This window comes from Marmota monax, unplaced genomic scaffold (genome assembly GCF_021218885.2).
Source record: "Marmota monax isolate L192 unplaced genomic scaffold, Marmota_monax_Labrador192_F-V1.1 WCK01_AAM20220418_F8-fsc00144, whole genome shotgun sequence".
Classification (NCBI taxonomy): domain Eukaryota; kingdom Metazoa; phylum Chordata; class Mammalia; order Rodentia; family Sciuridae; genus Marmota; species Marmota monax.
This window is the reverse complement of record NW_026694618.1, coordinates 4,265,364-4,281,034: the sequence shown is the minus strand read 5'-3', so window position 1 is coordinate 4,281,034 and position 15,671 is coordinate 4,265,364. Positions and strand designations below refer to the sequence as shown.

Below are 15,671 nucleotides of genomic sequence, written 5' to 3'. Positions count from 1 at the left end.
AGCTATTCCCCTTCTCGGTCTATTCCCTAAAGACCTAAAAAGAGCATGCTACAGGGACACTGCTACATCGATGTTCATAGCAGCACAATTCACAATAGCAAGACTGTGGAACCAACCTAGATGCCCTTCAATAGATGAATGGATAAAAAGAATGTGGCATTTATACACAATGGAGTATTACTCTGCATTAAAAAATGACAAAATCATAGAATTTGCAGGGAAATGGATGGCATTAGAGCAGATTATGCTAAGTGAAGCTAGGCAATGCACTTTATTAGCTTTAGCAGTTTCATAGGTCTGCTGTGACGGGGAACCACAAACTGGTGTTTTCAGCAACAGAAATTTAATAATGTCCCACATTTATGGAGGCTATAAGTCCATGTCTATGGGTTTGGTTCCTTCTGAGACTGAGGAAGAACCTGTTCTGTACTGTCCCTTAGCCTCTGTTGGCGTTACTCCTTGACTTGTAGAAGCATTGCTTTGGTTTTTTTGCCTTTGTCTTCACAGTGTTCTCCCTGGTGTGTATTTGCATCCAAATTTCCCTTGTTTATAGACACCAGTCATATTGGACTAGGTGCCCATCCTGCTCCAGTCTGACCTCATTTTAAATAACGTCACATTCTAAGGCACTGTGGGTTAAGACTTTGACATATGAATTTTGGGGGATACAGTTCAACCCATAACACTGGACTTATGAGCTTTTGGACTTGTGGTACTAACCTGCACTTCGTAAGTGTCCAGGCACCACTGCTGAATCCATTCAATGTAAAGAGATGTCTCCAGAAGGCTCAGCAATGGGTCCACTTTCCAGCAGATGAGTGGCCTTTTGAAAACTGCTTCAGAAGAAGAAACTTTCTTCCAGCTAGTTCCTCACTGTGCTTTGTGTTAGGTCCCTGGATAAGGATGATGCAGCTTGTCAAAGTGGATATTTTCTGTAGGACTTTCCAAGCAGGATAATATGGGTAGATAGCATTGATTATCTTTATATATGAGTAAAGACATATATGTGCCAATGCTTTAAAGGTTTATTTGTGGAAAATTCTGAATAACTCTGTGTCCTTTTCAAAATTTTAAGCGCAACTTTAAATATCATAAATGCAACTTCAGAGTTATATTAATTATTAATAAATAACAATTCTCCTTAAAGATGTTCTATATTCTTTCTGATGTGTATATAGTGTGATAATAAAGCAATGAGGTTGGCTGCACAAGCTATATACCTGCATATGGGGTACTGTATTTCAATGAAAATTTACATTTAAAAATTTCAATATCTTAATTTCAATCCTGTGTACTTTATACCTCCACATTTTAAAAACTGGTATATTTCTTCCACAGTTCTTGTCAGAGCTTTTGAGGTTGCTTTTCAGGCTGTACACATTTATTTGGGTACTTAGGTATGCATTATAATATTTTCTTCAGGTAATTTGTATTAAATTTTGAGTTGATACCTTTCAGCATACATGATGATAGGAATTAGAATGAACTTGAGATCTTATAAGGAAGTCTGTGAACATTTTTTAAATAATTGAATATATGGTTTGGGGGGAAATAAGTGAAGTCATTTCTTTTAGACTGCATTTGGATCAACGAAATCACCCACCTACAGTAAATACAATATTACATTTGGAACTATGAAAAAAGTTTTTAATTTTCATAACATATTTTCTATGAGTTGAATTTTCTAATGAGTTGGATTTTCTTATGACACCAGGACTGTCTCCTAAATCTCCCATGTTGATTTCAAGCTCTACATAATAAAGGGGCCCTCTTAGAAAGAGGCAGGTGGAGAGAAGAGGGAGAATGAACATACTTTGCATAGGCAGGAAGGGCACTATAACATCTGGTCCTGGTAGTTGCCTTTGTTAGTGCTCATTAAATTCACATTAATGCATGAACTCTTCTGAATGTGTAAATGCCATTTGGGGTTACTTACTTTCGCCCACCAATAGCATTCCCTTTGGGGGTCTCTGCCTGGTTGTTTACTTGCCAATGGCATTTGACCTGGGGTCAGACCTGTATTTAACCCTTTCCTGTAGGTCAAAAACAAATTAATTTGGTGAGAATTCAATTGGAAATGAGTCATCTGCACAGCAGGTGTCCCCCTTGGAGAAAATGCTCCAGGTGGAAACATTTTCAGATCTGTTCCTGTGCCATCTCTGAAGAAGCTTCAGAGGTCAGGGAGGCAATTCCAAGACGTCCCACATGTTGAGGGCCTGGAGAGGAAGGGAGCAGGTGCCCACCTGGGGCTGTTTTCTCAGCAGCTTGAGGAGACTTTCAAAGAAGCCTCTTTGGGAGATAATTTATTCATGTATTCATGAACATTCATCTTGGGCATTCATTGTGGACTGACTGACTTAGAAGTTGCCCTAAATGATTGGAACTTTACCCTTTTAGCCCTACCTCCCACCATCAACCAATGACTTTGAAGAAATTATTTCATTCTTCTCTTTCTTTTTTCTAGAGGATGAGGAAGATGAGGAAATGGTGGAACTCAAAGTTGGCCAAGATTCAGAGCTGGAAAATCAAGACAAAAAGCAGGAAGTAAAGGAAGGTATGATGTGGGAGATTGAGTAATTATTTTATTGTTTTGTTTTCTCTTAACATAAGGGATGTTAAAGGTAAATAAAAATTAAATTTCTTTCCCCACATGAAAGAATTTCTTCAATTAGTCAATATATTACATTTATCAACACAAACTGTAATCGCCAAAGCAAGTGTTAATTATTTGATTGGTAGAAGCAAATAAAATGGAAATCACTTGCAATTCCAGTAAAATTATTACTATTAATAAAATAAGATACAGTATCAATTTTCATGTTACAAAGTTCACTCTACCATATATTCTCAATAATAACAGTAAAGAAAAGGAGCAGATATAATTATCTTATCAATAAAATTCTGACTTTTTTTCATGTATTCTACGTGGAAACATTAATAGCGGCCATTACTGTTAACTGTACTATTAAAAGGGGTTTTTTTCCACAACTCTGCCTAGATGAGGGAAAGAACCTCTTACATACTCCCCAGTAAGAATAGTAATTTAACATTTATTAAGGATTTATGATATACTTGGCTCTCTTCTAAGCAGTCTACAAATACTGTCTGAAAGGAAAGTGAGGAACCAGAGATGGGCGAGCAAGAAAGGAAAGAGAAGACCAGACAGAGATACACAGGAGAGTTTATTTGTCAGAGCTGACAAATAAAGGCCATCTCTCCAAAGATGGAAAGAGGCAACACAGGTTTGGGCTTTCCTGACTTTTATGGGGCAGGCTCAGGGATTAGAGCCAAGGCAGTCCAAATGCAGGTGGTTAAGGGTGGGGTTGGTATGTGGGAGTGGTGAGCCTTTCTCAGAAACACCCTTGGGCAGGAAAGTGAAACTTTTTCTTAAGATGGGCTATCACTTAAGATGGCCATCCAGATGCTAACCAAGGATCTTACACTATCTACTCCGCCAAACGACCTTTGAAGCATGTACTGTTATTATTCTTATTTTATAGATAGAGAACTAAGAAGCCAGGGGCTTAAAAACTTACCCAAGGATACACAATTTATAAGTGCTTGAGCCAAGATTGAGAGCTGATCCATTTTACCACAATGCCATTCTCATAGCATTTCCTTACAAATCCAGTTTTTTTTGTTTTCAAACTCTCAGTCCATGGAGACTGAAGAGAATTTTGAAATTGTCATTCTTGCTGACTGATGGACAGTGATACCTGAGAATTGAATGTAGGTCAAAAGATCATTCCATATTCACAATCGAGTTTCTCAAATACTGAACAATATAATTCTAAAACCTCAATTGATTTGTAAATTTTAAAGGTGGCCCTGATTCTGGCAGAGCCTGTGGAGCATGGAGCACAGTCAGCACTGGGAACTTCTGTAGGAATACATGCATAATGCTCCATGCACTTCCTTCAATCCCTTGGGCTAGCAAGAGAAAATTTGTGTAGCCTGCCTGCATACTTATTGCAGATCACATCCCCTTACATTCAGATATTTGCTTAAATATCATATGGAGTTTAGTGAGACAAATTTTAATTGTTATAAATCACATCATATTCAAAATCATTTGAAATTGTATGTGTATGTGTTTAATTTTTTATATGCGTTTTATGCAGTTTCAGTTATCTAAAAAGCCAATGCAGGATAGTGATGGGGGTGGTGGAGTCTGGAACCTATATCCCCAGGATCAAGTGTTGGCTCTGCCACTTATTAGCTATATGATCACCACTAACTTATTTAGCTTAACTTCTCTTGGCCTCAGTTTCTCCATCTGGCAAGCAGAAATAATATCTACCTCCTAAGATATTTTATGAGGTTTAAAGGGGGTAGTATGAAACAATTTGGCACAAAATAAATGCTATAAAGAAGTTTGCCAAATTATCATTAGCAGTCTTACCCTGTAGTTCCTGCATCTGAAACTGGGCTGTACCCCTGATGGGATTCCCTCTTTAGTCCAGTTCTCTGTGCACAACTTTGTCATAGTCCATAGCTTTGAAATGGGAGCCTGGTTACCTGGGCCCTTGTGAAATAAATGCAAAGTCCTTTCTACCTTTTGTAGAACTATTATTAAGTCTCCAATTCCTGTGCTTAGTCCCAGGTATCAACGAGGTATACTCAAGTTCTGGGGTGTGACTGAGGGCATGAAGAAGATTGAGCAATTTTAACAATAGCATCTACAGAGAGAACCACAGTTACTTTTTCTGAGACATTCTAAGTGGATTTGATGGAAGAGATTTCACATTTAAACTTCTACTAAAAACATCTTTTTTAAAAGGCTGAAGAATAGAATATTATTATCACAGGTCAGCAAAGAACAAAATAAGTCAGGATCTATTAAAATGTATTCTTTTTCCTTTTGCAAAATACGCTTAAAACATACTGGATAATAAGGAGCCAGAGCAGTTTTTGTGGGTCTTGGCATGGATTCCCCACCCCCTCACCCCCACCCCTACTCCAAACCCAATCTCCAAATCATCTTCCCTGACAAGGCAAAGCAACCTCCTTCTTAAGTTCCAAGCAAAAACACCCTTCAGTTTTAACTGTTACTCATGCTTCATGGAATTGATTAAAGTCATGCTAAAAGTCAAAAAGAAGTTTGTAAGGACATTTCCTGTTACTGCTGTGCTGTGTGCCTTATTCTCCATTAATGGCTTTTCTGCAAATTAGCACATAATGGGTTAAAAGCATGTTTATTTTGGCATCAAACTATCTGGCTTTTTTTTTTTTAAAGTAGAACAGTATTTTGCAAACTTTTAAAAGAATCTCTTGCAGATATAATCATGGCGCCATTTGCACGACTGCATTGTAGTCAGAGCTGTGTCAGCACTTCCAATATGAACCCTGCGTTTCAGGATTTATTATTCAGCCATAAAAATTTGCTCTGGGCTGAAACTTGACATACACAGTTTCAAACCAGGGAACACAATTTTGAGAGATCCATTTGGCATTTTATTTTGGAAGGAAGATTTTAAAAAGTGGTGAGAGGGATGTGGGAAAAATCAGTGCTCACTAGCTTTTGATATTTTTGCCCATGTAATATCAAAATGCATTAAACAGTAAAGAAATGTAGTTTGGATTTACTATTGTTATCACATAGAGTAGGAAATAAAACTGTAGGTACATTTTAGCTTTTCATCAACATTTAGGAAATTTCAACATGTTAGTGTCTGGGGTCTTCATGGATGTTTAGAGTTTTGGAACAGCAGAATCCAAAGCCTAACTCTTATAAATACAAATTAACTCATAAATTGCACATCAACTTCAGAGAAGGATGCCCTTCCTCATTACTTTGATTTCCTTGCTGATGTTTATGAACTGGTTTTATAGTAAAATTCCCATTAGAGCCACCGTTTCTATTTAATCTGATGATTTTCCTGGGTTTATTTATTTATTTTTTAATCTTTTAGATATTCTGAAAAAAAATGCTTTTAAATGTAACCTTTTATATTGAAATGTAATGCTATGTCATTGAAACAAAGTAAGACATTTCTGAAGTAGATAATTCAAAAATAACTTTTTAAAATTGACTTTAAAAAATGAGTGCATTATGGCTACACATAAATGTGGAATTCGTTTGTGATATGCTCATACAAAACACAGCCTGGTTAATTTCACTCTGCTGTTCCTCCCCTTTCACATCCTTCTTACTCCATTGTTCTCCCTTCTATTGTCATGAGATTCCACCCCCCACTTAATCTAAAAATGAGATATTAAAGCATTCGATATAAGCTGTGAATTTCATTATTAACTTTATATTTTTATAGAGAAAAAAATTCCAAGAACCCTAGAAAAGACATGGAATATAGTAGGTAGGAATAATTAAAGAAAAACTGACAAAGCACACATTTGAAAATTATTTTGTCATTTGGATTATATTTAAGTCATATCTATATATTCTATTTTTCATAAAGAGATTTATAGGCACTTTATTTTTTTAAAGAGAGAAAGAGAGAGAATTTTAATATTTATTTTTTAGTTATCGGCGGACACAACATCTTTTTGTTTGTATGTGGTGCTGAGATCGAACCCTGGCCGCACGCATGCCAGGCGAGCACGCTACCGCTTGAGCCACATCCCCAGCCTCTTTATAGGCACTTTAAATGCATGAAGTGTTGTTAACTATCAGATCTTGAAAGAAATATTCCATGTTTGGGTTGTAAAATAAAACAAACAAACCAACCCTGTTATAATAGCACTTTCTGCTTAAATTATAAGAAAAATAAAATATTTGCCCATGTTTTGTTCTGGTATGCCTTTTGCTATTAAATTAATTTCTACCTTTTCATAAGGTGAGCTTGTTGAAAATAATTAATTAGGTTTCAGAAATAGGGAAAAGCTGAAGAAACAGATATTTCAGGGTGAATTTGGGGTCCATCCTAGAGTAAAATAATTTATTCTTTTTGTCTATGCCTGTATTTTGCACTTTGCGGATTTTTTTTTTTAATGCCTAGAGAGGTTTGCTTTTTGAATGCACCTTTTAGTTGTGATTCCTGGATACTTCATTATGTTTTCATTATATTGTAATAACACTTATCAATTTAAAGATTTGGAAGTAATGGGAGGTTTTTCATCAAAAATGACTATGGCCCTATTGAATTCATAAGTTGAACATTGTTTATGACTTTTAAAGAGTACTCATCTGCACATGCATATTATTATTTTGTGCAAAATAAATGCCAGTTGATCTCTTTCAGACATCAAAGCTTAATATAAAGTATATCCTTTGTTTTGCTTCAGTAGGAATTTAATTTCAGGCCAAATATTGTATTGTCAAGCATACTATCTGGAGAGGCTACTGCTTCAGCTACCTGAGCTTGGCCTCTGCGAGTACACTTTGATCAGCCATTTATGTTTCTCTTAGAGGAGAGGTTGTATGTCTTAAAAGCTGAGATCAAAGTGACAATAAGCTACAGAGAAGAAAAATTACAGAAAATTACACAGATGCTATTTTTTTATTCAAGGTAATGGACCTATAAGGAAAGATCCAGGTGAAATAGAAGTGGCTCAAAAAGATAAACAGAAACTGGAAAGATGTTTTTATATCACAAAAAAAGGAATGGAAGGGGAAAGTTCCTATATCTTTGCTTATATCAAGTGTATCTCAAGTCATCCATTAAGAGTGGCCAATACTGAGTGAATCTTTCTAAATAGGACCCTCTTCTTGGCCCATCCTATCCTTGTTTAGTGACACTTCTTTATTTGTTTAATAGAATGAGCCAACAAATTGAACAGAGCATTTTGTAAGGTATTTTCCCCCTTTGGCTGTGTTACATTTAGTAGTTTAATGGTATTCTGGAGATAATTTAAATGCCTCAAAGGGGTTTAAGGAAGTAGACTAGTAAGTTACTGCTTGATTACTAGTTATTGAAAGCATAATTATTTGCCTAGAATATTTATCTTTAACCCTTAAACCAGCCAGAATTAAAGTCTAGGTATCATTCTATCTCCATTGTACAGATAAAACAGCTGCCCAGAGAGCTTCAATTTATGGATTAAAGAATCAAAGCTAGCAAATGGCAGAGGAGATGTTTGGTTCTAGCTTGGTTTTGTAGAATTCTTCATGTTATTAATAGCCTCCATAGATTCCCCCAACTCCTAGCCAAAGTCTAAATCTACATGTTGCCAATGTCACCATTCTCAAACTGATCTCTGGGCAACACTACACAGCAAAAGTTAATGGGGATTTTGGACAGTCCCAGTACACACGGGAAATTTTATGGCTCTGGAGAATTATTTCTGTCTAGGACTGCTAAAAACTATGGAGTGGATTTTGTTTGGAGGTCTCTGACGTAGCTGAGGAATCATGTTTTGCCATGATACTATCTGGACAGCATTTCTTAAACTGTGAACCAAACTACATCAGGATCATTCTAGTTTCTTGAAAAAACAGATTCTCAGTTCCTTCCAGATTCTCTGTATCATGCTGTCCGACAGAGATGAGGAAGCCGAAAGAGGAAAGATGTTATGAAAATTAAAGACTTGAGATCACTGTCATGACTATGCAAAAAAAGGGGGGGGGGCTTCTTCAGCATTCAGATTTCTTAGGACAGGGGCTTTGAAAAACCAATAGTCAAATCAGATAGCACCTCTATAAAATATTATGCTGCCAGTGACTGTACTTAATAGAATCTTCTGACAACCAGGTAGAAACTGGTCCTGGTTATTGGTGGTGGTGGGGTGGGTAGGGCGTGACTGTGGATGTGTTTGGGTAACTCTGAAGGGATGAGAGTCCACCTTGGAGCCCAACTATGATTTTAATACCTGCCTCTCCTGTAAAATAAGCTTCTATGCTACTGAGGAGTAAGCAGTGTTCAATGAAGCCTCTCTGCTGGAGTGCTGAGGTGGAGTTCCTGAGCCACTCTGAAGTTTGGGCTGACAGTATCTACCCTTGAGGGTTTTTCAGTCTGGGAGAATTCCTAATCCTTTCCCTACAGTTTTATGCAAAACCTGCCACCAATAAATGGTTTATATAACCATACTTGTGACTCTGAGGTGAGCTAATTTTCAGACCCTGTGACATACCGCTAGCTATGTCATTTCTCTGGCTCATTTTTTTTATCATCAAATTTAGCTTAATAAAATTAATCACGCTAAAAACAACAGGAATAAAAACAATTGTGGATGTTTTATAGAAGTGTTTATTTGCTCCATATTTAAAGGCAGAAGATATCTTGGGTGACAACAGGTTTGGAAAGAGATGTTTCAGCTTTAAACAGAGCTGTGTAACAATGTTTGCCTTAGTAACAAGCTATGCAAAAGAAAGTGAGTTCACCCAGTAGAAAGAGGAAAGTTATAGTCTGGATCATAACCATAGATGGTTCCTAATTATTTAATATGTGTGGCTTTATAATAGTATCTAATATATGTAGCTTTATAAATTTCTTTCATGCTATACTTGAGCTGTTTTTCAAGTTCATTTCCAAAGAAAATAACATTTAGAACTGATTGTTAAAAACATGCTAATCTGTTCTCATTTGTAATCATTTTCAATTCTTCAAAACAGTAATTAGGCCAGAGATGAAATCTTTTTGTGGGAATTTCTGCAAAAGCCTTTGCTGTGAATTTAAGAATGATCTAGAATTCATATTAACAATGGTTCATTTCACTGTGTCTTACTACTCCCTGATGAGCAGTCTCTTTCAAAAGTTGGATTTCTCTGGAAAATCTTTTAATTGTCCTTTTTTTCTTTCCTAATCATCTCTTTTACACAAAAAGCCCCTCCAAGGGAGCTGACAGAGGAAGAAAAGCAGCAGATCCTGCATTCAGAAGAATTCCTCATCTTTTTTGATCGAACAATACGGGTCATTGAAAGAGCCTTGGCTGAAGACTCTGACATCTTTTTTGACTACAGTGGTCGAGAGTTAGAAGAAAAAGATGGGTTAGTCTCTTGTGTGCATTTTTAAAATAGAGTGTGTTCTGTTATTTGTTGAGCTGGGGATTTTGCTGTTTTCAATGTTGCTGTTTTAAGAGGCAGAGCCTTTCTGGGTGCAGTGGTGCATGCCTGTAATCCCAGCAGCTAGGGAGGTTGAGGCAGGAGGATCATGAGTTCAAAGCCAGTCTCAGCCAACAGTGAAGCTCTAAGCAACTCAGTGAGGCCCTGTCTCTAAATAAAATACACAATAGGGCTGGGGATATGGCTCAGTGGTCAAGCGCCCCTGAGTTCAATCCCCAGTACCAAAAAAAAAAAAAAAAAAAAAAAAAAGGCAGGGCATTGCTATTTCACGTAGGCTAGAAGGAACTCCTGGGCTCAAGAATCCTCCTGTCTCAGTCTCCCATGTGTTGGGACTACAGGCATGCATTTCCATGCCTAGCTTTGTCGGTTGATTTTAAATCCACTTATGTATTGACTAGGCAACTTCATATATAAAAAATCAGAGGTGGGTGAAATTCCAGGACTGATCTTGCCGAACAGCTTTGACTATGAGCTTTGATTATAAACTTCTGTCTTAAAGTTTCCCTGTAATTATCATGTGCCTCTGTAAAATGTTTTTAAACTTGGCATCTTGAGAACAGTCAGGTGAAAGAGACAGGCAGAGTCACATATATTGTACTTTAAGAAAACATTCTTATGATGGCAAAAGGAGATTTGTATTGTATCTACTAGATCTATTTCTTGATGTCTAAGCAAACAGGAAGCTGAAGAACATAAACATGAGATATAAAAGGACTTAACTGATGTGGGAGACAATAAAGGTACTGGAAAATTTTTCTTCTTTTTGGTCCTGTAAGATGATGCATATGTTTGTGCATTTTTAGAAACACATATGACAAGGAGGTATTTACAGATAAAAATGAACAACCACCACAACAACTAATCAATAAAAGCAAGGGGCCCCAAATGCCTTTCTCTGTTATGTAGTGTGTGTGTTAGAAAATGTAGTGGCTGTCAACTGTCATTATAGGATAGCAGGAAACACTTTATAAGCCTTATAAGAAATAGACATAGGGTCACAAGTTTAAAGCCATCCTCAGCAACTTAGTGAGGCCCTAAGCAATTTAGCAAAAGCTTGTCTCTAAATAAAAAGGGCTGGGGATGTAGCTCAGTGGTTAAGCACCCTTGAGTTCAATTCCTGGTCTCAAAAAAAAAAAAAAAATAGATATAGCTGCTTTTTTTTCTAAACTGCAGATTTCTTTTATCTAAAAACAATATGTGAAAGTAGGCTTACTTGCCTTTTTTATCAGACATGATTTTTCACTATTTCTAATTTCAAATGCATTCTTAAAGGACAACATCATACCATCATTGAGGATGCTCAAAGAAATGTAGCAAAGGCTTAGAGAACAATTTCAAAAGGGAATTATAAGAATGTTCTCAATAGCTGGAAGCATCTTTAGATTACTTTGTTGAGACAATAATATTTTAAACATATATATATATATACATATATATTCTGCAATTATTATTATTTATAATAAAAAATCCATTATTTATGGCTCAATTGATTTTGTTTGTCCTATTCCTCCAAGTGCCTGGCCAAGCATTATGCTGGTTTCCTGGAAGGATCTGAATGTAGGCACCTCTTTCCTGGATGTGCAGTGGTGGAGCTGAGGAAGGGTTACCAGGGGAAATAAACATCATTATAGGTCAACCAGTTAGAGCCCAGATAAGTATTCTGGAGCCAGGTCACCCAGACTGAGCAAGCACTATCTAGGATAAACAATGCAAGGTGCAGTCCAAAGCGGGGGCGGGTGGGAATAAACGAAGAAAGGTGAATGTAAGAGAATTTCTGAATCAAAACTCATGCAACTTCGGCAGCTTCTTGTGCAGATCCAGTAGCTGCTGGTGCAGAACAGGCATTACTCAATTTAAGTTTTCAGCCTTGTGGAGCAGCTGTATGAGCAGCACAGGGTTATTCAAAGGAGGTGTTAAGGCCAGCTGTCAGTCAGCCGAGTAAACACTGGCCAAAGTGCCATCCTTCCAGACCAAAATGCTGTTTTGGTCCATGGCAAGAATAGTAAGCATCTGAACACATCTGGTGAATCCTCCACTCTCCACCATGCCTATCTCCTGCCAGAAATTATAACTATTGAGCAAGAAGGAAGTTAGCAGAGCCAGTTGGGGTTTCCAGGAAGATAAAACATGCATATCCTTTCTAAGCCAATGATATATCTATGGTATTGATATCAAAGAATTTCCTTCTGGGCTATGCTCCCTTAATAGCAAGGAGGTTTCTAATAAACCCTGCTTCTGGCTAGAACCACTTAGGGACAGGAAAATACTCCAGGACAGGTCAAGAGGAAACCTGAAACAAAATTGAGATCTCATATGAGGGTTAGAACAATGTGTGGGCTGGATTGTAAAGAGCTTTTTAGAAAGGAGACCACGTTCAGTTCATTTGTTTATGACCAGAGTTTGTGGTCTAGATTGGTGTTTGGGCTTCAGAGAATATTTACGTGCTTTGCCTATGCCATGTCTTCACTGTTTTACTATGAGTTGGGTAGAAATGAAGCTCTGTTCTGAAGCATCCTATTTACCTCCATTGTTTAAACCCTTCTAGGGATGTTCAGGCTGGAGCCAATCTATCTTTCAATCGTCAGTTCTACGATGAGCATTGGTCCAAGCATCGAGTGGTCACTTGTATGGATTGGTCTCTTCAGGTAAGAATTATTGCTGGCATGGACAACCTGGGCTTGTACCTACTCATGATATTTGTATAAAAAGTAGGAGAGGTTTATTCCTGTGTTTTGGGTATGTTTGCCAATCTACAATTTTCTCTATGCCTGTTGACTTTACTGAGGTTTTCATTTTCATTCTCCATTTAGTTATTTGTCTGTATTGAGTAGTCACACAGACAGGAGCCGGACCATGAACCTGCTTTCATGAAGGTCACCACTGATTTCCTACTTTTCAAATCCTGTGGATATTTGTAAGCTTTCATTCTGCTTTAACATCTCTCCATCAAACAGCTGAGCAGACTTCCCTGTACTTACAGAAACAATCTCCCTCCATCGATTTCTCTTTGCTCAAATCTCCTGTCTTCTAGCTCTCCACCTTCTTCAAGACTTCTTTGGATACACGCTCAGCCTCTACCCTTCTTCTCCACCTGCTGTCTGGAGAGGTCTTTTCCACTGCAATAGACTCAACTACAGTATAATGTCCCACCCAATCCCCCTCCTGAATTCCACTTTATCCATCAGATAGAACCACTCAGGTGTCCCATTGAATTTTAAACTTAGTATTAACTCATTATTCCCATAATTTCTGAAATCCACTTTTGCCTTGTATATTATCTCTGTTAAAGGCATTACCGTATACCCACTTCCATCAACACTACAGACTCCTCTCCTTTGTCATTCAGACCAGTCTGTCTTCTAGATTCTTCATTTTCCCACTCAGATATTCATCATGTTACACCTGTACTATTTTTTAACTTACTAACTCTATTTCCTACCTCTATTCTTTTCCACTCACAGTGTTCCCTCCAGACATCTAACCAAATGATATTTCTTTTTTCTTTTCCTAGTTAATTACACATGACAGCAGAATGCATTTCATTTCATTGTACACAAATGGAGCACAACCTTTCATTTCTCTGGTGGTACATGATTTAGAGTCACACCATTTGTGCAATCATACATGTACCTAGGGTAATGATATCCATCTCATTCCACCATCTTACCTACCCCCATGTCCCCTCCCCTATTCTCCAAGTGATATTTCTAAAATTAAAATCTAGTCACTTTAGCCCCTAGATTAAATCTCCTCCTTGGCTATAGAAAGAAAGTCTAAACTCATAGTGTGGCATTTAAAATGAAAGCAGACAAAAATTTACAAAAAATTGATATGGTGAATGTGCAACTCACCCAGGGGGCAACATACAGAGCACCATAACCAGGATTGAGCAGATAAGTAATGTACACAAAGGCACTGAGCCTTGCTGTGGTGAGGTCAGAATTTGAATCCAGTGATCTGATCCCTGAGCTCATGTTCTCAACAACACATGACACCATAGTAGTGAGGGAAGCAGAATGATTAGGCCCAGGCTTTCACATGCAGCACAATTTCTGCTTTCTTGTAGGCTATGCTTTGATTGGAAGCAACAACCAGCTACCTTGCAATTTGTGTGTCTTAGATGCTAAGCACTGCACCAACTGCTTTGAAGGCTTTATCTTATCTCCCCCTTATAATAACCATAGGAGGCAGTCTTTATTAATATTTTCATGTTACAGTTGAAGAAAAAATGCCTCAGCAAAGCCGAGTAACTTGCTGAAGATCACTCAGCTAGGAAGAAGTAGAATCAGGGTTTAAACACAAGCTTTTGCAACGCTAAGGTGTATATATTCCTGGAAAAGGGTTTCCTCTAAATCTGAAACCAAGAGATCTTGTAGGTACTGAAGATGTGGAGCGGGTAGCAGGTATGCTCAGAGTTCAGTTGAGGTTGGGCTGTCTCTCTGGTCAGGCTTCTTGGAAGTCTGGGAGTGAGGTAAATGGAGATGGGGGATGGGGCATGTGATCTAGGCAGAAGAGTAAAAGGGATGATAGAAGAATCCTGCTTGATCCTTTTGGAGAACTGAAAGGAGTTTGATCCCTACAATGGGACTGTCATCAGTCACCAAGCAGGTGAGGGCTTCCTCCTTTTGAATCCCCTTTTACTTCCAAACAGCAAAGTACCCAGAGCGTGATCATGCAAAGATTAAGACAAGCAGGGTTTGCCCACCCTCCTTCTGCCTGTGTGTGTCAGTCTGCTCACAGATCATGCGTGGGGCGTTCATATGCACAGTTCGTTTCCACGCCCGAGGAAACACTTAGCTTGACTTGTTCACTTATTCAGGGTTTAGAAATCACACAAGAACCTTATCTGACATGTTGCTCAGCAAAGGTAACTGCTAACATGTTCCTGGACAGCTGATGATGCTCCCTGTGGGGGTGTCGGGGCCAGCAACAGTGAGGCTGGTCCTTGCCCTGCTTCAGTGTGTGAAGGGATCAGTTTCCCACGGGTTTGTTTCCATACAATGTCCTGAATAATTTTTGTGTTGGAGAAAGTAAAACTGAAAAGGGAAAAAACTCCATCATGGAGAGACTACATTTATTTTTGTCTTGTTTCTGTGTAACCTACCCACCTATGCTGTGAGAAAGGTTTACAATTTTTTTTTAATGTATTTTTATAGAGGGTTAAGTAAAAGGAACTGGAACCCCCAGATCCTGCCTCACAACACTTTTATGGCATTCAAAGAACCAACCAAGTTTACATGCTTATGGGATGAGGGTCTTAATGGATCTAGATCTAACTCAATGATGTTAAGAAAGAAAAGGCTGAGAGCAGTGGCACATTCTTGTAATCCCAGCAGCTTGGCAGGAATCTGAGGCAGGAGGATCGCAAGTTCAAAGCCAGTCTCAGCAACTTAGTGAGACCCTGTCTCAAAATAAAAAGTAAAAAGGGATGGGGATATGGCTCAGTGTTTAAGTGCCTTGGGTTCAATCCCTGGTTTAAAAGAGGAGAAGTAGAAAGAGAAGGAGGAGGAGAAGGGGTGGGAGAAAGGAAGGAAGGAAGGAAGGAAGGAAGGAAGGAAGGAAGGAAGGAAGGAAGGAAGGAAGGAAGGAAGGAAGGAAGGGAGAAAAAGGAAAAGGATGAAACAGTCTCAGGGCCTGATGGTGTCAGATCCACCTAGAATGGTTTTCTGAGTAGAACAGAATTAAACTGAGGATAGAAAAAAGAAACTCAAGT

At 38.1% G+C, this 15,671-nt stretch overlaps 1 protein-coding gene across 5 annotated transcripts in view; it reads left to right on the top strand.

Annotated features, from left to right (window-relative positions):
* Dync1i1 (dynein cytoplasmic 1 intermediate chain 1) overlaps nt 1-15,671 on the top strand; it is a 296,210-nt gene that overhangs the window by 174,637 nt on the left and 105,902 nt on the right. For all 5 annotated transcript variants that reach the window (XM_058572177.1, XM_058572178.1, XM_058572176.1 and 2 more), the window contains 3 exons: nt 2,465-2,554; nt 9,721-9,883; nt 12,504-12,603. In XM_058572177.1, the coding sequence (XP_058428160.1) occupies nt 2,465-2,554; nt 9,721-9,883; nt 12,504-12,603 (353 nt within the window). The remainder of the gene's footprint in view (nt 1-2,464; nt 2,555-9,720; nt 9,884-12,503; nt 12,604-15,671) is intronic.